The 22,371-nt window shown below is 44.8% G+C and overlaps 2 protein-coding genes across 10 annotated transcripts in view; one reads left to right on the forward strand and one right to left on the reverse strand.

Moving 5' to 3' along the window:
• The window catches only part of GIGYF2 (GRB10 interacting GYF protein 2), a 198,978-nt gene that overhangs the window by 72,911 nt on the left and 103,696 nt on the right, over positions 1–22,371 (forward strand). For 7 of the 9 annotated variants that reach the window (XM_077291043.1, XM_077291039.1, XM_077291041.1 and 4 more), the window contains exons 6-8: positions 279–387; positions 2,003–2,043; positions 19,143–19,328. In XM_077291043.1, the coding sequence (XP_077147158.1) occupies positions 279–387; positions 2,003–2,043; positions 19,143–19,328 (336 nt within the window). The remainder of the gene's footprint in view (positions 1–278; positions 388–2,002; positions 2,044–19,142; positions 19,329–22,371) is intronic. The other 2 variants (XM_077291047.1, XM_077291048.1) reach the window with 1 other exon arrangement.
• On the reverse strand, positions 2,128–11,255 carry KCNJ13 (potassium inwardly rectifying channel subfamily J member 13). Its single transcript, XM_077291077.1, has 4 exons — positions 8,739–11,255; positions 6,666–6,808; positions 3,944–4,435; positions 2,128–3,813 (listed from the first exon to the last, which is right to left on the reverse strand). Coding segments are annotated over exons 2-4 (1,125 nt in total). The 5' UTR covers positions 6,667–6,808; positions 8,739–11,255; the 3' UTR covers positions 2,128–3,181.

Genomic DNA, 22,371 nt, shown 5'->3' on the forward strand with positions numbered 1-22,371 from the left:
TCAGACATCACCAATTCAGATATGTTTGACACCATGGAGCGTTTTATGACATCTGTGTTGTGCTATATATTAGGGGGCTGCTCATTGCTTTTTTTGCCCACCGTTAAGCTATGCCCCTTTTCTATCTGGACAACAGTCCTGACAAAGGGGAGCTGGCTTAGCTACTTAATAAGATGTCAGAAGCCCCCTGCACACATGGCTGACCACCTGCTGATACACAACTTGTTGGTTCTGAATTTATTCCTAAAAGTCTAATTGGTTTCCATTTTGTTTCAAAGGCAGAGGAAGAGGAGAGGGTGGTTTTTACCAAAGAAGTTTCGATGAAGTAGAGAGTGGCTTTGGTCGAGGAGCCCGTGAAATGCATAGGTCACAAAGTTGGGAAGAAAGGTAAGAGTGGCTGAAAAGATGACAGGACGCAGTGTGGGCTCCATCTTCTAGAGCCTTTGTCAGCTCTTGTGACTCGTTTAGTGACTTTATAGCATCTTATACAAAACCTGCATTGTAGGATTACTTGGTTAATCTTATTGGAAATGCATGAATGAACTGACAACTGGGTGATATTTATTATTATTATTATTTTTATTATTATTATTATTATTATTATTATTATTATTCCCTGTGTATGTCAATAGGGTTTGTCCCTTCATTATCTGACGGTCAGCATTGATTTAACATCATGTGTGTAGGGAGACACCCTTTGATGTGGGGAAGGTAAAACCTAGCTGTCAGTTTTCTATACATTTCCAGCAAGAATAACAGAAGGACATTATGACTAGAGTTGAACGAATTTGTTCGGATTCGGTCTCTGAATCTGAATTTGCCATATTTGTGCCATATTTGCACCCTATTCGTGCCGAATGTGTGTTTTGATAGGTTCCAAACATATTCGGTAATTTCTACTCCCATTGATTCTAATGACATTTGGCTGTGTTCGACGAATATTGCAAAAACAATATTTTCCGCCAATCTTATTCTTAACCGAATCCAAACAAATTCGCTCAATTATGACTAGGAGTCCTGAGAAAAACATCTACAGCATTGCTAGTATAAGGGTGAAATAGGTATGTCCCAAGTCATGGCAAGGTGAGGAGGATAATTGGTAGGTGCAATATTATGGGTCCATAATTTGGGTCCATCCACACCCATAATATTACTGTGTGCTATAAATGAGGTGTAGCCTGGAAAAGTGTTTTTTTTTTTTCTTTTTTCTTGTATGCAGCTTTAGGGTGCATGGACACATCTGTGTGAATGTGACTGTGCTGCCCAAACCACTGAGTGTGTTCGGTTCTTATCCTCAATATTGGATCATTATGGGACATGTTCCAAGTTTCACTGATGTCTTTCTCGGATTTGCGATTTTCTTGGATGTATGTACGGATCCGAGAGACTATGGGTCTGAGTGCTGTTCGATTAAAAGAAAACAAAAATCTGACATTTCACACGGATGGGTAAATGCTCCGGTGGGGATCGCTCACACAGTCGAGTGCTATCTGATGTTTTATCTGCTATCACTTTGTCCAATGTTATACTATAGGGCAGTGCAGATCTGCTTTTTTTTTCCTAATGCTGATTCGGCATGAGAAATGATTGCAGCATGCTGGGAGTGCATCCGATAATCTGATCATGAGCACCCATACAAGTCTATGGGTGCATGTGACACATCAGACTGTACTCGGATGTCATCCGAGTGCAGTCTGATTACTGCGGTCACAGAGAATGGAGAAATTAAGTTCTCTGTCTCCTTCACACCTATGCTGCGATTTTCTCATGCGAGAGAATCTGATCACACTGCTCCTAACTCTGACAGAGTGTGATCTGAGTGCTGAGTGTCGTTAGCGTAATCAGGCCGATTCTCTGGCATCAGAGAACTGATGGACGTGTGACCCGGGCCTCAGTGTGAGGGCGACCTAATACATAGTAATACTTACACCCCTGTATGACTTTGTAGAGGCTTTTTCACCTGTTGTACATTTCTGAATTTCGTCTCTTTGTACCCTATCAGAGGAGATCGTCGGTTTGAAAAACCAGCACGAAAAGAAGCAGGTAATAATTTTCTCTTACATAAAGTTTTCTTACTCTGCTTTAGGGGACATTAAGATTTTGATTCCAGACATGTAATTTAGTAGCAATAGGCAAAGTTAGCCTTGTTTTATTTTTTTGCAACAATTTTAAAATCGTTTCCCTATTGTGTTCCAGTAATTTGTAATGGCAAATATTAATCCCCTGATCAGAAGAACCCCCTAATAATAAGTTGTGAGGCCACATCACATGTCACTTTCTGCATTCACACATGGAGCCGCAGCAGGGAACTGACCGGAAGCACACAGTTTATTCATGTTTATTATCAGATATAATGAATGGGAGTTGCATGGCCGGCCTCTGTGCAGTCCTGTACACCCTTCCTTCTCCAGAAAAGAGCCCCTCTGGGTCTTTGCCTTCCTTCTCCTCCCGTAATCTGCCAGCTAGGAATTGTTAAGGGTTAGTACAGCGATTCTTATAAGTGCGGAGTCTGATTCTTAGAAAAGGCCAAGCGAGTATGTGTGTGCCTCATCATATTCCTCGCCTGCATGAGTGCATTATATGCATCTCTACAATATACAAATGTGTGATCCTTTACTATTGGGGGACTAGGAAGCATGCACATGTTTCCACTATATCGGTGTACCTGTAGTAATCTACTGTGTACCTCTGGCACTTTGCGTTACGTGTGGACTCCTGTGTTACAGTGCACTCCACATTGAAAGGACAATCTGATAAAACGAACAAACCCTTCCTGTTATATGAACAATCTGGGTTGCTTTTCCCAGTCGTGTCCATTGTATCATTTGCACTTTAGCGTCTGAGTTGGCGTGCTTGCTGTACATTTCCAAGTGCTAGTCCACTGTCAGCCCACAGCCGTCTCTTTGGACTACTCTGCCTTTTCTTGGAGTGCTGTCACTCCCCTGAGCAATTCTTTATTACGTTATCCAGTATCGGGTGGGCAGAGTCCCACAGACCCCTGTTGTAACATCGGGGACACAGATCTTGGTGTTCTCTAGTAAGGTATGACAGAACGGTCTTTTGGAGCCTTGATGATGGTGCCCTCATTTCCTTTGTGAATTTCCTTTGGAGAAGCGTCGGCGTAGGTATCGGAATGAGGATGGCTGAAGGGACTAAGGAAAGTCATTTGCTTTGAAGTATGTTACTCTCCAAGTCCAGTCTCAGAGATTTGAAAGGTGTCCCCTCTTTGCCCGTTGGCACAGACTTCCAGCTCAGTTCTGTAGGTCTGTCTGTGTGAGGCTTGTGGCAATTCAGGGAGTGGATTGCCAAATGTTTCCATACAAACGCGATATCCTCCTTCGGGCCGACGTGTTAGACATGGTGCAAAGCGGTGTCCTTGAAGTATCTCACTTGGTAGATAAGAAGTACGGCTCTGGCAAATTTCCCCCGAGCCTTCCTGAGTAGCAGATAGACACACCACAAGCTCCAAGTGACCTGACAAAGATATCGTTTCACGTTGCGATAAAGCTGCTAGTGGGCTCCCAGGAGAGAGACTGTGAGTGTACGTGAGAGGAAACGAGAAGAATGGGCACTCGCCACTGCCATTTTGACAGTCCAATAAAAAGTCCACGCTGCTTTGCTGGATTTGGCTGTCGCCTCTTTCTTGGTAGAGAATCCCACTGACACGGACCATGGTTAATGGACTTGGGCGAGTGTTGGCCACTTGGAACATTAGACATGGCTTTCCTTCCGGACTACCTACCACCGCCAGCCTCGAGAAGAGGATTGACGGAGTGCGATTCTTTGGTCTTGCAATTTTTGCCACAAAAACGCCTGTTGAATACAAAATCTGGAATAAGTGAAAACACGCATATGCAAAGCTGGAATAATATATGCATGATATTATTTGTAACCTCTTACAACACATACTGCTTTTTGTCACTGTAATCTGAGAATATCTGACCTGTAATGAAGGCTTCCAGCATGAGTCCGAGCAGCATTTGCACAGCAAGAAGAGCGATGGCGCTTGGGCAATCTCCACTTGGAAACATGGTGCCGTATCCAATGGTGAGCTGAGTCTCCAGAGAGAATGAGAAGGCAGCAGTGAAGCTAGTGATGTATTTCACACAAATGGTGTGATTCTCAGGTGGGGCATCGTGGTCCAGGGCCAGATCCCCATTCATTTCAGCCAGAAGATACCAAAAAACAGCAAAAAGGAGCCAGTGTGCCAGGAAAGAAGCCGAAAAAGCCAACATCATCCAGCGCCAGCGCATGTCGAGCAGTAGCCCCCAAATGTCACGCAGGTACGACAGTCCCTGCCCCTGGATCCCAGCAGCTTTTATGGTGCTGTGTCCATCTTTAGTTACAAGTCGATGAGAACAAGAGTTGAGCAGGGTGCATCTAGGGGACCTGCTGTGAGATTCCTCCTCTCGATCTGTGCTGACCTGCAGCACCACTGAAACAAAGAACAAGGCTACATCAGGTCCTGCTCATGGGCGTTAATTATAGTTTTACATAAATGCACTATTAAATGTTTCCCGGTAGTAATAGTGAACATATTCTGAGTCAGCTCATCCTCCATCACAGTGATGCATTGTAGCTGGACTGACCACGTTTTTTTTTTCTTTAATTTTATTATAAATAGTTGGTAATATATCACATTTACAAAGCAGCAATCCTCGCCTGTTATTTTCCCTACAATTCTGCATAGACACTTCTGCAGTGCTGATAGTGTGACCACTGCAGCAATCATGTGCTGTACTACTAGCTCAGGGATTGGAGCCAGCGGTACGTCACATGACTGCTGGCTGGGGCAATAATTGGCTGCAGTGGTCGCGATGCTGGCTGCATGTAAACAAAGACTAGGTGAACCCCAGGAGTAACTATGCGGTATCACTTATGGAGATAATAGTTGAGCTTTCTTGGTTTTTTTTTGTTTTTTTTTACAATACTGCTGGCCGTTTTGTAAAGTTAAAAAAAAAAAAAAAAAATTCTGAATATTGGAAAACCCTTTTTTTTTTTCCCCAAATGTGTTATGACAACTCTATAGAGGTTAAAAAAAGCGAACAGTACTACATGGGGGACACTGATGCAAAAGCTCTTACTCCTACATTTACTATTTGCACTTTCAATGTACTATAGGGATTTTCACATGGAAGACGTGCTAGGAAAACGGGACCCCCTGTGTGTGTGTGATCAGTGGGGTTCCTTTGTATAGGTGATAATGTCGTTCCTGAAAACACCCCTTTTAGCATGGATGAGTAGAATAAAATAAATCTATCCACAGTATTAGATGATGGCTAAGTTATTAATCTCTAGCTGACGGCTGCCTATGGCAGGGCAAGACTGCACTGTGTTCTCCCTGCATTCTCCTTAACCCTTCTTACCTGTACGGTTAGCTATGCTGGCCCCCTAATACATTTGTTTCTGTGCTGGTGACACACGTGGTGATGTGAATGATTTTTGGGCTGTGTTCAGATTGCGTATTTTGGACACCTTCTGGTTAATGGAGGCCTACAACCATTTTTGTCCTGTGCTCCCTGGTATTTTTTTTTTTTTCAGAGCAATCACATAAGACTAAGTTTGCCAGATGCTACATACTCTGTCACAAGTACAAGGGTGCATATATAGGCATACACCGTGTATTCCTGTGATTTTATTATGGGTCTGTAGGTGAGGCCTGCTTGGTTATATGGCTACATCGGTCACCAGGCCTGCTTGGTTATATGGCCAGGTTGGTCACCAGGCCTGCTTGGTTATAAGGTCAGGTTGGTCACCAGGCCTGCTTAGTTATATGGCCAGGATGGTCACCAGGCCTGCTTGGTTATATGGTCAGGTTGGTCACCAGGCCTGCTTGGTTATATGGCCAGGTTGGTCACCAGGCCTGCTTGGTTATAAGGTCAGGTTGGTCACCAGGCCTGCTTGGTTATATGGCCAGGATGGTCACCAGGCCTGCTTGGTTATATGGCCTGGTTGGTCACCAGGCCTGCTTGGTTATAAGGCCAGGTTGGTCACCAGGACTGCTTGGTTATATGGCCAGGATGGTCACCAGGCCTGCTTGGTTATATGGCCTGGTTGGTCACCAGGCCTGCTTGGTTATAAGGCCAGGTTGGTCACCAGGCCTGCTTGGTTATATGGCCAGGATGGTCACCAGGCCTGCTTGGTTATATGGCCTGGTTGGTCACCAGGCCTGCTTGGTTATATGGCCAGGATGGTCACCAGGCCTGCTTGGTTATATGGCCTGGTTGGTCACCAGGCCTGCTTGGTTATAAGGCCAGGTTGGTCACCAGGACTGCTTGGTTATATGGCTACATCGATGACCAGGCCTGCTTGGTTTTATGACCACATTGGTCACCAGACCTTACCCAGATGGACGTTTTCTTTTTGGGAGTTATCAAGTTTAGGTATATTCATGTAAACCATGCACAGTTGGTTGATAACAGGGTTACAATTTGGCTATTCTTTTTTAACTATAGATCTACTTCTGACCCCCTCCCCCCCCCCCCCCCCCCCCCCCCCCCGGTATGTTGAATCTATAGATAAGGGGAAATAACGATTTTTCCAAGATCTGCTCTTACTACAGAGCAGCGCGGAGCCCTGCTTTGCCAGGATACGTCAGTATGTGCACAGCCCGCCGACCACATCCCAATCCTCGGCTGACCAGGCTGACATTGTCACATACTCACTTTTCAGATGCTCAGAAGCTGGATGCGCCACGTGTCTCCCTGGTCACTGAGATGACCGCATCCAGAGTGAATGAAGGTAAAGCGTATCCTGCAGCTGTCAGCGATGGCACCTGCTGCCTGTGGCGTCCTCCTCTGTGACCGACCTGAGCAAAATGAACAGGGTCATAGACATGGAGATCCCAACAAGTTGTTACTTCTGCGGCCTTGCGTATGGTGTGCAGTGTTCACTTATCACGCTGTTTGTTCCCCTTTATTGTCGCCACCTCCCACCCCCTCCATCTCAAGGCACCTGAGCTGACTCTGGCTCTATTCCCTGAAGGCAAGCAGGGGCCTGTGCCTGTATAACCCCGGTGTTCTGAGCTGTTGCCAGACTCTGCAAGGGAGGGGGGAGAAAGTGTTTCTGTTATGATTTCACGCTCGGGGGGTAAGCTGCTTTTAGACGCACACATCATAATGTTCATGTGACCTGTCCCGCTGCGGGAAAATATCCTGGCTTTGTTCACTCTGGGATGCAATGGATGGCAGGTAGGATTCACCTGGATATGACACCAACGTTCCCGTCCTTGCCATTTGTTCAGTGCATGGAGCCCAGTCCTTCTCTGTTTGCCTGTGGCACCGGCATTCTTGTCACAGTGTGACGTTTGTTTAAACAGATCTGATGCTCTGTCCCGCTGTGCGAGAGAGGAAGGCTTGTAACATTCGTGAGCGCAAGCAAATCTCTGCGCGTTACATAAGGATAGTGAAATCTTATGTTGGTGCACACATTAATGTACACATCTATATCGATTTTATTTTTTGCTAGAATTTTTTTTCCCCTCTTTACTTTCACCGAGTTAATAGAGCTCTTATTCAGTAAGAAGGACTATAAGGTTAGCGCGCGTCGTAAGGCTAGAGTGCGTCATAAGGTTAGGTGTCGTAAGGTTAGCGCGCGTCGTAAGGTTCGGTGTCGTAAGGTTAGCGCACGTTGTAAGGTTAGCGCGCGTCGTAAGGCTAGAGTTCGTCATAAGGTTAGGTGTCGTAAGGTTAGCGCGCCGTAAGGCTATAGAGCGCGTCATAAGGTTAGGTGTCGTAAGGTTAGCGCACGTCGAAAGGTCAGGTGTCGTAAGGTTAGCGCGCGTCGTAAGGCTATAGAGTGCATCGTAAGGTTCAGTGTCGTAAGGTTAGTGCGCGTCGTAAGACTATAGAGCGCATCGTAAGGTTCGGTGTCGTAAGGTTAGCGCGCGTCGTAAGGCTAGAGTGCGTCGTAAGGTTAGCGCACGTCGAAAGGTCAGGTGTCGTAAGGTTAGCGCGCGTCGTAAGGTTAGCGCGCGTCGTAAGGCTATAGAGCGCATCGTAAGGTTCGGTGTCGTAAGGTTAGCGCATGTCGTAAGGCTAGAGTGCGTCATAAGGTTAGGTGGCGTAAGGTTAGCGCACGTCGAAAGGTCAGGTGTCGTAAGGTTAGCGCGCGTCGTAAGGTTAGCGCGCGTCGTAAGGCTATAGAGCGCATCGTAAGGTTCGGTGTCGTAAGGTTAGCGCGCGTTGTAAGGTTAGCGCATGTCGTAAGGCTAGAGTGCGTCATAAGGTTAGGTGCCGTAAGGTTAGCGCACGTCGAAAGGTCAGGTGTCGTAAGGTTAGCGTGCGTCGTAAGGTTAGAGCACAGTTTATTTTTTGTGCAAGCTGTGTGTTAATTCTTAATCGTCAAACTCCTAAATCAAACAGCCAGGGGTTAATCAGAATATTTCCAAAGATTTACCCGGTGTTTTGAGCTTCAATCACAGGGCTTGTACACAAGCTCAATTCATTGGAGGAACCATCACATGGTCAGCATGTGTTGGCTATCCGTGCTGGCTGAGCGAGGGGCACTGGCGCACTTCACACACACTGGCACTACTGTTACTGGCACTTGCTTTACGCCCTGTGCGAGTTGACTTGTGCCACCGAGCACTGTCAGACAGCTTCTCATATGATGGGAATTACAGGAAACCAGTGTATGGATCGGCAGCGTATAGCACCTCTGGCCTCATGGAGAAGCGCTATGTGAGAAGTATGGCTCTGTCATATCTTGGACTTTAAACATCAGTCAAGGGTACGTACCTGTTGGGTGTCGGGGAGGAGGAAATCCACTAATTGAATTTTCTTTTGAGAAACCCGTCTGGTAAGTGTCCTCGGTCACTTCAGTTGCCTTATCCAGATTGTATCATGCAAATCCTGTTTAATGTAAATTCTTGGGATTTGCAACATGAATGAAGTTCCACTTTCAGGGGTAGTCTTGTCTCCAAAAGCTCCTTGTGGGTGCACTTGTGCCCTAGCTGCCACCTTGGCAGTGGTTCCTGGTCTTAGTGTTCCCGTCCGGTGACGCGCTCCTTCTCAGTCTATGGGGGGAGCTCTTGCTGGGTCTGGAGTCATAACCCACATTCCTGCAGTTATAAATAAGGAGGCTGGACGGTTTGCGTGTGACGTGTGATTGGCCATTCCATGGTTAGGGTTATGCCATGATGGGAGTGGTATGGAGCAGCGCTGCCCCTCCAGTGATTAGTTAGGCACAGTAGGTGCACTTTATTAACAGTCTCATTACTGCCTGCTTGGTAAAGGTGTTAATGGAGCAATGATTTCAGATATGTTGAAACAAAGTGGGGCTTTTACATTTTTGCACATGTAATTAGGGGGCAGGGTGTTCTCCTTGGCAGTGTTTTATAGAGATGCTTCGTGAAAGGGTTTAGGATCAGTACAGTGGAAATAGTTCTACTTGTATTCAGTACTTATATTCAGGTTTTATGGAAGCCTTTTAAAAAAAAAAAAATTTTACTTTTAACCTAGTTTATGACAATCTTATGAAATCTTAGTGAGACGCATGTGAACTATAGTATTATACAAGGTTAGGACAGAAGAGGTCGTGACTCATTCATTACTCCATAGGGTTCATGGTTGAGAGCCAAAACACTAATTTGTTTTGCTGATTCCTTTTTTTTTTTTCCTCTGTACTGGACAAAGTGTATAATAGCAGTATATCCTATAAGGACTGGGGGTCCGTCAGGAAAGGGAGCTAGCACGTCTTCTGTGCATTTCAGAGGGAGTGGGTGCTTGTTTTCCACTGGACTTTGCTCGCCTCTGCCTGGATAAGCCGATTGAAACAAACAGAGCCTTATTGTTCCTGGAGGAGCAAAGCCGTCTTCAGGCCTGCGGTGCTGAATATTAAAGTAATGACCCAAATCCCACTCCCCTCAGGGCTTCTGTTCTACCGTCCTGCCCAAAGTTTGGACCTCCTGCCGTTAGTGGCACGTCAGTGCATGCCCATACCAAACAGCAGAAGGAGAAGCTACGCAAGTATCTCAAACCTTGTCCCTGGATGCAGAATTGTCAGCTCTTTAACCCTTTAAGTGACACTTTTTCCACTTCATAGTGCCAATTCATGTTTCTTATCTCAAGAAGTTTCTTTTTTTTCAGCTCCTCTCGTTCTTATTCAGTGGAACAGTATCTGTCTCCAGATTTCAAAGTCCCTCCCCGTTGAGTGTATAATTTACTGTACCACATGATATCTCCTGCTGCCAAGCCTTCGGATCCCCACCCCCCTATGCCGAAAAGTTATCACTGCGTAATGGAGGGAGGCTGCATAGGACGGATACAGTATTTTTATGAGGCAGAAAAGCATTACTGACATAACGGAGGCATTATTTATCCCGCTTCTATTATTAAAAATAATGTTGTCATTTTTTTTCTGCACTAAAAATAACATTTCAGCATAGTTTTAGATATTTTTGTGTCTAACTCGCACAAATTTAGTGGTTTCTATTACTGATTGGGTAGCTATAGACAAAAATGGGAACCCTGTATCTGTATAGAATTACCGTATTTTTCAGACTATAAGACCCACCGGACCATAAGACGCACCTAGGTTTTTGAGGAGGAAATTAAGAAAAAAAAAAAAAAAACTGAAGCAAAAAATATGGTCAGTTCTGTACTTAATATCCCCTATCCTGGTATATATGGCCCCCTCATCCCTATCCTGGTAGGCATGGTCCTCCACATCCCTATCCTGGCAGGAATGGACGCCCTTATCCTTATCCTGGTATATGGCCCCCTCATCCCTATCCTTGTAGACATGGTCCCCCACATCCCTATCCTGGCAGGAATGAACGCCCTCATCCCTATCCAGTTATGCAGGAGCCCCATCTCCTCCTAGTACACATGGCCCCATCCCTATTCTGGTATGATTGGCCCCCATCCCGGTCCTGGTATGCATGGCCTCATCAGAAAACATTGAAAAACAAAACAAAAAAACATTACACTTACATTTCTGCTCTCCCTCGCAGCATCTTGTTCGGTTGCCAGTAGCTGCTTTATGCTTGTAAGCAGCGCATGGCTGGGACGTCATGCGCTGCTGACAAGCAGAGCACAGCTTCCGGAATACTCACTGCTCCCCATGCCAGGACTGTGCGCGCAGAGAGCAGTGAGTATTCATTGCTCTTCAGTAACACGCACAGTGTCAGCCGCTGGCTTCCTGCTGCTGCCTACCTCTACCTCTCTGGGCATGGAGAGAGCAGACCATCAAATGTGTAGGGGGCCTCCTGTCTCTTCCCCTGACAGAGCATGTAATGATCCTTTAGTTCTCAGTGGAGATAAGCTGCTGACTTGCTTGTCTGGTGTCAGACTTCTCCGTATCCGCATTGAAAATATACTAATCTGGTTGGAGTGTTCATGTGTATAGGGGAATTGGGAGACCTAGTGGTTGGTCAAACAAATCTTTTGACAGCCGAGGTGTAGGAGCACCTTTTAAGATTTATCCGTATTTCACTTTCCTGTCTTGCTCCATATATCTATCTAATCCGACGTCCTTTGTACACCGTAAACTAAAGGGCTATTAACATGAAGAGGATGGAAGATGGGGAGAAACTCTTATTAGCATCCTTGGGGTGACCGCGGTCGGCCAGCAGCATGGTGATGATGCTGACCAATATTGTTAATCAGTCAGGAAGTCAAAAGGCTGGGGAGCGGTGTGCTCCTGAATACTGTCAGGACAATCCCTGTAATGGCTGCCAACTGTCTAATGTGTATAGAGCCTCCAGATATGTAGAGATGTGAGGCTTTTTATCTAAAACTAATTTTTATGGCCTTTACCAAGGGAACAATGCTCACAAGGTAATAATGCAAAGCAGCCTAAAGCGTCAGAAGAGAATCCTGAGAGCCCTGACCGCTTGTAGAGACCATCAAAATTAGCGCTGAATGAAAAGGTCCAGGTCTCTGGAATAAAATAAAGAGAAAAAGAGGTTAGATTTCTTTATTTTGGCATGTTTCAATAGCCTCCGTGGGAGGCTAGAAGCTACCATAACTTGAACGCCTCCGCTACATAGAGGCGATGCTCACATCGCCTCTATGTAGTAGAATTACCCCGAAACAAATTGTGTGCAAATTGAGATCTGGTTTGGCTCCTATCCTAAGTCATGTGACAAGGCTCCTTAAAGGGAACCTGTCACCCCCAAAATCGAAGGTGAGCTAAGCCCACCAGCATCAGGTGCTTATCTACAGCATTCTGTAATGCTGTAGATAAGCCCCCGATGTAATCTGAAAGAGGAGAAAAAGAGGTTAGATTATACTCAACCAGGGACGGTCCCGGTGCAGTTCTGGTCCGATGGGCGTCATGGTCCGGTCCGGGGCCTCCCATCTTACGATGACGTCCTCTTCTTGTCATCACGCTACGGCTCCGGCGCAGGCGTACTTTGTCTGCCCTGTTGAGGGCAGAGCAAAGTACTGCAGTGCGCAGGCGCTCGGCCACTCTGACCTTTCCCGGCGCCTGCGCACTGCAGTACTTTGCTCTGCCCTCAACAGGAGGGCTGCTGGAGCTGCAGTGTGAAGATAAGAAGAGGACATCATTGTAAGAAGATGGGAGGCCCCGGACCGCGACGCCCATCGGACCGGACCGCAGCGGGAACGCCCCTGGGTGAGTATAATCTAACCTCTTTTTCTCATCTTTCAGGATACATCGGGGGCTTATCTACATCATTACAGAATGCTGTAGATAAGCCCCTGATGCTGGTGGGCTTAGCTCATCTTCAATTTTGGGGGTGACAGGTTCCCTTTAAGTAAGAACTTACTTCTACACACAAGTACTTAACAAAGCAAGTTGTTATAGTTTGAATGAATTAGGTCTTGAATAATGTATATTGTTATTTTGAGTGATACTGATGTGCTTAGTTATTAAATGTTGAACATATGCCACATTCATAGGATATGCTGTAAATGTCCAATAGATGCATGTCCCACAACTGTTATGAGAACTGCATGGCACGGACATTGCAGGGCTGGCCCCTCTCTTCTTTTTGATTAGTATGAGAACTCAGAAACTTGGCACCCACACTTGCACAGCAATTTGTGACACCCCAATGCAAAAGAATGTCCTTTCGATTATGAAGCTCACACCATGGGGCCCTGTTTTCAAGACTGATTCAGGTCCCAGCATTGGACCTTTTTTAAGGTATGGTATATCTTGTGGAGGTGCCATATTTGTCCAAGATGGGATAACCACTTTCAAAGGTTTGAGCAAGGCTACAAAAAACAAGCACCCCAGTGTCTGGCATGTCTGGTATTGCAGCTTACCTTCTTTTTACTTCAATGGGACTGCGCTGCAATACCAAAAGTCTTGGGACAGGAAATGTCGCTAGTTCTAGAAAAAGGCAGCCATATTTTTCTCATTCAAGAACTTTTAAGTATCATTTATTTATATAATATTATTTTTTTTAGCTACCATTTTTACTATAAATATGGATTGCCACACTGGTTTATTGCTGCTCTGCATCATGGTATTGGATTACGTTTATTTTGTAATGACCACTACAAAGTGGATTTAAAAGACCCTCAAAGAGCTGTCTGTAAGATAAACCCCTAAATTGTATATATGGGCATGCAGGTCTTTAAAGGGAAGGTGCCACCAGTTTTCTTGTAGTTTGTTTTTTTGTGAAATTAAGCTTAAAATAGTAAATAAAATGTATTAATGCAATGTTTGCACTGTTTGCAAACATTTCTATATGAAAAATATTATATATTTTCTTACAAATATATATATTGACCACTAGGGGAGCATTTTCCGTTTTAGACCTCAAGCAGCTATAGTGAGACTTACCAGCTTTACTGTTAGCTGGAAAATCTGGGCAGTAACTGCTGACATCAGCATTTCCCTCCCCTTTTGGGTGGTCTAATATCCCTGGGGCAGAATGAAGAGCAGCATCACAGGGCAGAGCCATTTTGTGTGTGACTGCCCTGTGATCTGCTATCACCAGCAGTTAGTGCATCAGAAGCACAGTTAGTTTATGTGGTGTGTATGGAGCAGCATTGTCTGTGCAGAGCTGTCTGTGACTCATCCCTCAGTAAGATAAGCAGGAGCTCCAGGTCTGCAGTGAATGGCCGGCATTGTGGAGGGAGGAGATACATTGTATGGCTGAGAGGTGTCAGGTGTCACCTCTCTGCAGGCTGTGAATGCAGCTTAATGGAGTGAATGGAGCTCCTGTGATAGAGAGTAAGTGGAGCTTGGCAGAGAGCACTGGGCTATAATACAATGGCTGCTAGTCACACCTACAGCAGTGAGTTGTGCAGCCCACAGAGGCGTGCCCAGCTCACTGCTAATACCTCTCCAATGTTATAGATAGGGTCAGCGCCGGTCTATTATCTCCTATGTCCATGGGGTGCTGTAAAATGACACTGTTAGTGCCCTGCTACTGCTGCAAAACCAAGATGTCAGCCCCCAGTTCCTTCTTTAAACACATATAACACACGAAATCTGTTTCACATGCATTTAAAACTTGGTTATAGCAGCATGTTATGCTACATTACAGTGATTTATTAATGATCTACAAACGCGGTACCTTACCTTTAAGATGAAAATCCATAGACACCTATATATATATCTTCTATCTGTTGTTTCGTTCCTTAATTAACATATAACTTTATATGCAAATTATGTTTATAGTGCTTTGTTCGAGATAGAGCACGTAACAATCCTCGGCCACCCTAAGGGTACTGTCACACTCTGCAACTTTCCAACGATCACGACCAGCGATACGACCTGGCCGTGATCGTTGGAAAGTCGTTGTGTGGTCGCTGGAGAGCTGTCACACAGACCGCTCTCCAGCGACCAACAATGCCGAAGGCCCCGGGTAACCAGGGTAAACATCGGGTTACTAAGCGCAGGGCCGCGCTTAGTAACCCGATGTTTACCCTGGTTACCAGCGTAAAAGTGAAAAGAAAAAAAAACCGTACATACTCACTCACATTCCGGCGAACGCATCGCTGGATCGCTGTCACACACAACGATCCAGCGATGACAGCGGGAGATCCAGCGACAAAATAAAGTTCCAAACGATCTGCTACGACGTACGATTCTCAGCAGGGTCCCTGATCGCTGCTGCGTGTCAGACACAGCGATATCGTATGGATATCGCTGGAACGTCACAGATCGTACCGTCGTAGCGATCAAAATGCCACTGTGTGACAGTACCCTAACTTGTTTCCCTGCCCAATATAAACCTCTTTATCTTGATTGGTATTTCCCGGTCTGTCTGACATCTGGTGCCAGACAAGGAAATCAGACCATGAATGATCAAGTCGGAGAGGTTGGTGCTGGGCTATGGAGGCAGTGGCTCCTGAAGTGCTCTGAGCACTTACCACCTCATTTGCATTTGAATTAAAATGCAAGTTTAGGAATTCAGCAGATAAAAGATATCAATATGTTAATGGTTTTATATTTCAAAGACTTGCATGCCTTATAGGTGATTTGAGGAGGGGTAATTGTACTGACAGATTCCCTTTAATTATTTACCAGTTATTTAATTCACTAATCCACACTAATCTCATGTGCGAGTGTCCCAATACTTTGGTTTTTCAAAGATGCTAAAAATCGTGATCACCTTTGTCCTGTTGGCACAAATGGCGTTCATAAATGGATCATGGGTGTGATGCGTTATGGTATTTAACCCCAAGTTGTCTTTGCTCCGTAATTACATCTACTCTTCCGATTAAAGCAGAGACCAGTATTTTTTTCTCTTGTGTGCCTTGTTATAGGCCAAGCAATGAACAGGTGAGTAGGTCTGCCACAAACAATGTCCAGACTGAGTTCCTGACCCTGTGTTCTCCCCTCCTGCCGACCACTTCACACAGCTGCCGACACACTTCTAGTCTTTTTTTCCTTTTTTTTTCCATAAACAGCACTTTTGGCTCTTGATCAAAAATAATCCACTAATGAGTGCTGGGTGCAATCCAAAGATTTTACTCCTGTTCTTACCGGATCTTAAAGATTTGGTCTGAAAGTAGGCTAAAAGTAAGAATGAATGGTAAAATATTGGCCGTGATGTAGAGGAAATGGTAAGACTGGGTTGTACTTTGGAAGAATAAAACATTTCTAGATAATTGCTATTTATTTTCAGTAAGAGTTTCCTTGTTCGAGAAGGATTTAACCTCATTTTACAGTAAAATTTAACTTACAAGCCTTTCTTAAAAGGGGCCTCCAGCAACCAAGTTTTAGCTAGATTACTGTTTCAGGGGAACCTGTCACATTATATATGAAGTCTGCTCTGTGGACAGCACGGCCTAGAGAAGGAGAAGCTGAGCAGAATGAAGATATACAGTTGTTGGAAAAGATTCCGTATTCTATGCGTTGAAATCTCTGGTGTTTGTAAAGGAGTCCAGTGGGTGGCCCTACTAGTGATTGACAGCTATCTCTGCATGCACCTTCATACAGCGAGGACTGTAAATCACGAAATAGGACCATCTACTGGACTAGTATACAAACACCAGAAATTTAAATACATTTTAGTGGGGAAAAAAAGTATATCAATTTGATGATCTCCTGCTCTATAACATCCTGTCTACAGATCAGATGTCATTTTTAACCTGACCAGTTCCCTTTTGACGAATTATGTCAAATTAAAGTGATCTTCTAATGTGTGATAGATGTCGGGTGTTACATCGATGACGTTTCACCCTCACTAATTTCAAGCACAAGGTGTCTTGGTGGGACATCTGGAAACTGCTGATACTACTTAATGGGGTTATCACATTAAAAACAAAGCAAAAACATTTTATGCTTTTCCAACGGGTAGTTGACATGCTCATTAGCACTCCACTGGGTACTCATACCTCCCAGTTTACAGGTTTGATAGGGATTACAGTGGACAGCCCCCATTAATCATGTGACCCTAAGGCCACGTGCACACTGTCAGTATTTGGTCAGTATTTTACATCAGTATTTGTAATCCAAAACCAGAAGTGGAACAATCAGAGGAAAAGTATAATAGAAACATATGCACCACTTCTGTATTTATCACCCACTCCTGGTTTTGGCTCATAAATAGTGAAGTAAAATACTGACCAAATACTGAACGTGTGAACGTGGCCTTATGGATCCTGTAAACTGGGAGGTCTGAGTACCTTGTGTGAATGGAGTGTTAATGTGCATATGTGCTGCTTTGCAACCAAAACTCACCCTTTCAAGTGAATAACTGGGAAACCACTTTTTTTCCATTTTTTTTTTTTTTTTTGGTGGACATGTGAAAAGACCTTCACGGCATGGACTAAAATTGATAGCATAAGGATGTCAAAAACTGACGTTTGGGTCAGGTGCCCGAGTTGAGTGAAATCTTTCGCAAAAAAATTGGTCTCTTGGCAAATCATCTCTCAGCAAGAATTCGGCATCTTTGTTGTTTGCTTTGGAGCCCGATGAATGAGTACTTTCATTAGGTGTTTGCTTTTCTTACCAGCATTGTGACATGTGTTTTCTGTAGGCTGCACTGAATGGATTGACAGATTGATGCACACGAGCAGCAGCGTTTAGCATCTTCCACAGTACATAATGTCATCAGAATTTTGATGTCTTTATCCGTTACTGGTAACCAAGCAGCGGGCGACGTGTTCTGGGACATGCAGGTCCACACATGGAGCCACTTTGTTTGCCTATCCTCATCTGTAACAAGTATTAGTCCTTAGTAAATGTACTTATACTTCTGACCATAGACTTGCTATGAATTTTGCTGCATGCATGTCCATATTCCACTTGGGAAAAAATCTGCATGCCTGTCCATTCTTGTACCTAAATTCATACAGAAAGTCCACAGTCTTGCCGAATGGAGTAGTGTGGCGTATGGTGCGTTCAGTGTCATGGTGCACAAATTGCCCTTCCAAAAATTCCCTTTTGGCTCCGTCCAGCACTACATGATCTTCTTTTGAATGCCTATAGATCAAGCGAGATTGGAGTAAAAGATCCTAAGAGATCACTGTCTAAAAAGCCAGCTTGTTTTATTCTCTGTGTAGAAGGAGTAACAGCATTTTTCCGTCTGTGCCTTCTTTACCTTCTTTTTTTGTGTGATATTACTCTGTGCTCGGCTGCATGTGCTGAAACCTTCGTCCGCTGTGATGCCCATTGATGGCATAAGATTGACGCTCAAATGTGCGGCCGTTGACCATCACAGTGGGTAAAGTTTTCTGCAAAGTGTTGTATCACTCTTATTATATGAATGGACATCTTTTAGTTCTCACACGCAGGTACCATAGGATAGATGATGAGATAGAGAGTAACTAAGCATTCGTATTTATTTATTTTTTATAATCACCCGCATGGAATCTTATGAAACGTTTCAAATCACTTTCTTAGGGGATTTGTTTTAATTTCCATATAAAAATAGCTTCTAAGAGGCTTTTAAATTCCTGCTTTTCCGGTGTCATTCTGGCTGCATTGCTATCAGAATGTACTTATTTGGAGCACAGATGATGGCAGTGATGGGTCAGCACCTACCTCCTCCTCTGAGGAGTTAGTGGGACACAGGTGCTGAGCGGACACTCTCACTGCCAGCATCTGTCCTCCAAACGAATATGTTCTGATATTAATGTAGTGGAAGGCTGGGAAATAGACCTGTGAGACCCCCATCATTCTCAGAACGGAGGGGCTGCAGTGCTGGTTTACTTATAACTTAAATGATCCCGTCCAAATTATGGATAAGAAAAATCTGAACACCACAATCCTTCTGGAGCTGATATATTGATGAGTGTTGTGTGACAAGAAGTCATTTCAAATCGTGGGTGGGAAGCAAAGCCGAGCACTACAAGTGTCAGGAGTTGGTCTGAGTTCATTCCTATGAATGTGTGAGGCTTACAGAGCCACAATGGCTGGTCATGTTGCCTGGTGTGCTCATGTGGCCAGACACACAGGCTTGCTCTTGGCTTTTGGAGTGTTATGACTTTTCTCATGCATGGTGTCCGAGTCAGTTGAGTATAGTAGAAGATAGGGTCCTGACTGGTCTCGGGTCAGTGGTCTTCTGATGGTGAACCAGGAATGATGCGTCTTGGTGGGTCTGCTGGCTATCTGAAGTCCATGGGAGGCTTTATCTTTTGTGTTTGATGTCGATGAGATGTTGCTCAGAAATGCGAGTGCTGCTTAGCTGCGGCTTCCTGATCTGGGAAGACGAGCGAGCACATCTGCAGGTGATAGTGTGAGACTAATTCTCTTATAATCACCTCCAGTTCGGCCTGCATTTGAAGAGGGCGGCACAGTACCTGCTGGGAGAAAGCATGAGTTTATCCGCTCGGAGAGTGGGAGCTGGCGGAGCCTGAGAGAGGAGGTTAATGGTGAGGAAGAGGAAGGTGGAGGTGTTTGGAGAACTGCAGCACCCAGAAGAGATGGGGAAAGATGGCGGTCTCATAGTCCAGGTGAGCACTGTATACAAATATATAAGCAAAAAGTGACTGATCTATCGGCGGTGGGTGTTCTGTAATAATGTGCCGATCAGTTTTTAATGTTAGGGCTATGTTACATAAGGACACAATTGAGCAGCAGCAAACTGCTGTCAGTGCTGACCATGAGCTCTCGGCTTCATGAGACCATATGCACGCTGCTGTGGTGCGGTTTTGTGTGTGTTTGTATTACAAGAGCTTCCTAAAGGGCAGCTGGATATCTTTCTTTGTGGCTTGTTGTTCAGGTCAATTGTTTTTACTGTCCTGCTGCCGGTTATAATGCAGACTATTCTGACATGCTGTCAAATATTCCTAATACCTCGATTCATGCATTTGTAATTACCATTAGAGGGGTTGTCTCATCTTATTAAATGTATAAAGTCCTGGTAAAAAGAAGCAGCTCTTGTTAGAAATCTTCTGTTTCTCCAAAACAGAAATTTTTTATTCTATAGTTTACTTTGTGTTGCCTAGGTTACCGGCCACTTTTGCAGTCCATCAGAAGTGTCTGGTTTCCTAAGCAACAGTGCTTGCTTGCATGCTCTCTGCTTTAGAGTTTCCAAGCGCTGCTCTGATGCTGGCTTGTACTCTGGCATCCTCCGATGCTGTAGAAGCAAAGCTGCCTCTACTAGCTGGAAGATCAGTTGTGATCATCGGAGGAGCGATTCCTCTGCTCCAAACTGCCAATCTTTCGGAGTTCACCATCCCCCACGAAGAGGAGTGGCGTGTTCATGAAGAAAGACTATACAACCCCATTGTTAAAGCACTCCCATTTTTCAGTGTAGTGTGAGTGTATTAATATACTTACCTATTGCAGCTCTCCCCTGATCCAGCGCCGTTCTGCTCCTCTTCTCAGTGGCATCATCTCTCTTCAAACTGTCTGGGTCACACTGTGCTCTGCGTGGCCCAGAAGTGGCTTTTACAGTGTAAGTCTGTATGACATCAGTGAGCCTCCATAGGCTTAGCGTGTAAAAGAGGCTTCCGATTTGCGCCTTGAGTCCACCTAGTCTGATGAGCAGTGACCTCACTGAGAAGAGGAGCAGAACGGTGCTGGACAGTGGAGAGAGTGGTGGTAGGGGAGTACATTATACAATCACACTACACACCATACACATACACGCACACACATTTTAATGTAGAAATAATATTCATCGGAGTGCTTTAACCGTGAAATGCTTCTTCTTGCATCTGATTATGACGGCCCCTGTCCTGCCTCCTTCTGTTGGCCGAAGTAGAGTTGCATCGAATTCTGGCTTTTATTCTGGCAGACTCAGCCCATCCATGTATTGCATTTATTTAGATGGATGGATCTAATAAAACATTCTAGTGGGGTGCAGTAGGGGAGATGGTAGGAGATTCATCTCATGATAACAGCTGATTGCTTGGCCCTGAGTACAAGGCTCCTCGTGTGACCTCCGCCTCAGTCTGGGAAACGACATTTCCTACAGACACCCTGTGTCTTCTCCTCTTGTGTGCTGCCGGCAATGTTCTTCACCTTCTCTGCATAGAAGCACTGACCTACATTTAACCAAAAACATTGAAAAAAAAATCTGACCTAATATTTATTTAAAGTCATTGAAACATTGTTGACTATACTGAGCATGGGAGAGAGACTCCGAAATAAATAGCATCTCTGTGTGCATATCTGCAAAATAAAAATATCAGGGTTTTTTTCGGGTGGGGGATGTGTAAGGATGGAGGCAGTTATTTAGTGGCTTTCAGATAAAAACAGATTTCACCTGTTCTTGAGTTTGGTGATGTGACTACTGCAGGTCTCACTTCTGGCACCCAAGTCTCACTCCCTCTCGGCTGTTTTGTGGTTGATTGGAGCAATGTTGTTGTGCGTGACCGCTGCTGCTCCATCCTTTGATCATGGTGCTGACGATCTGTCAGTCCCAAAGACACTGATTGTAGAGGCAACATGCATGAGCCACTGTGCTATTACATTCAGTCACGATAGCATTGAGGATGGACATGGACTAGAGCGTCCTTTCTAATGAATGGTGAGATTCTTTGACTCGTGCTTTGCAAACCAGAAAGGTCCTAGAAAATGCCACTTAAAACATTTCCCTGAAGCGGTTTCCTTCTCATTTTTGACTCCAAAAAAAAGTGTGTGTGAACATAGCCTAGGGCTGGACACAGGTGCAGTTTTTGAATCCTGTACAATGGGGTCTATTTATTAATGCTTTTACTCCAAAATTTGTCCCAATTCGAGGCCGAACTAAAATTTTCTCTGCCTGACTCCATTTTTATACTACTCCCAGAAATTAGGTGGAGCTGTAGCAGGACAAAGTGTGGTAACCACCGCTAGTCAAATTTATGACGAGTGACGGTGTTCCTTATACTGCAAATGTCACTCCAGCCCTGACTGGAGTAATTTTAGGGGCGAGGTGCACACCACTTCTCAGACATGTTGGATTAATAGGGGTGCTCCTCTTATTGAATTAAGGAGCACCTGACTCCATCGTGCCCCCTCATCAGGATCGGCATGGAAAAACGACAGTCTTTACAAGTTTGGGCCAATGATTTTGCTCTTGAGTTTCTTAAATAGACATTTTATATCGGCTTACGGGTGACCCTGTGAAAGCCTAAACTTAGTCTGACTGTTCCACTGAGGCTTTGTAGTTGCACGTACACAATTCTGTATTTTAATAGACTTACAATGAGGTGATTTTTCAAGTTATGTAAGTGGGTTATATAGCAGTCACATTGGGTCTTCATCATGACTTGTTTGAGAATGTAAAGGTTATTGATGGGTGCTCTCCTTCATTTGTACATCCCTCGGGCCTCTGAAGAAAGATTCATTGTTGTAGAGGGGATGATGGTCAGTTGGTCATGCCTGATGCATGTGGTGGGGGGGACGTAGGAGACGGCATTGCGGGGAAGGACAATGACTTGTTTGTATAGGAAAAGGTACAAGAGTGTGCATGTGGCTTCTGCCTGGACGTGAGGGTTTTATGTGGTGCAGTACGATTTTTAGGAATGTGTACTCAGCCAGAGGTCACCCACATGGTGGATCATC

Source organism: Ranitomeya variabilis, chromosome 2, assembly GCF_051348905.1.
Source record: "Ranitomeya variabilis isolate aRanVar5 chromosome 2, aRanVar5.hap1, whole genome shotgun sequence".
Classification (NCBI taxonomy): domain Eukaryota; kingdom Metazoa; phylum Chordata; class Amphibia; order Anura; family Dendrobatidae; genus Ranitomeya; species Ranitomeya variabilis.

Bases quoted from the DNA above. Each gene is read 5' to 3' on its own strand.
- KCNJ13 (XM_077291077.1), bottom strand. The intron at 3,814-3,943 runs GTCAGATATTCT...TGTATTCAACAG, and splicing joins GCTGGAAGCCTTCATTACAG to GCGTTTTTGTGGCAAAAATT.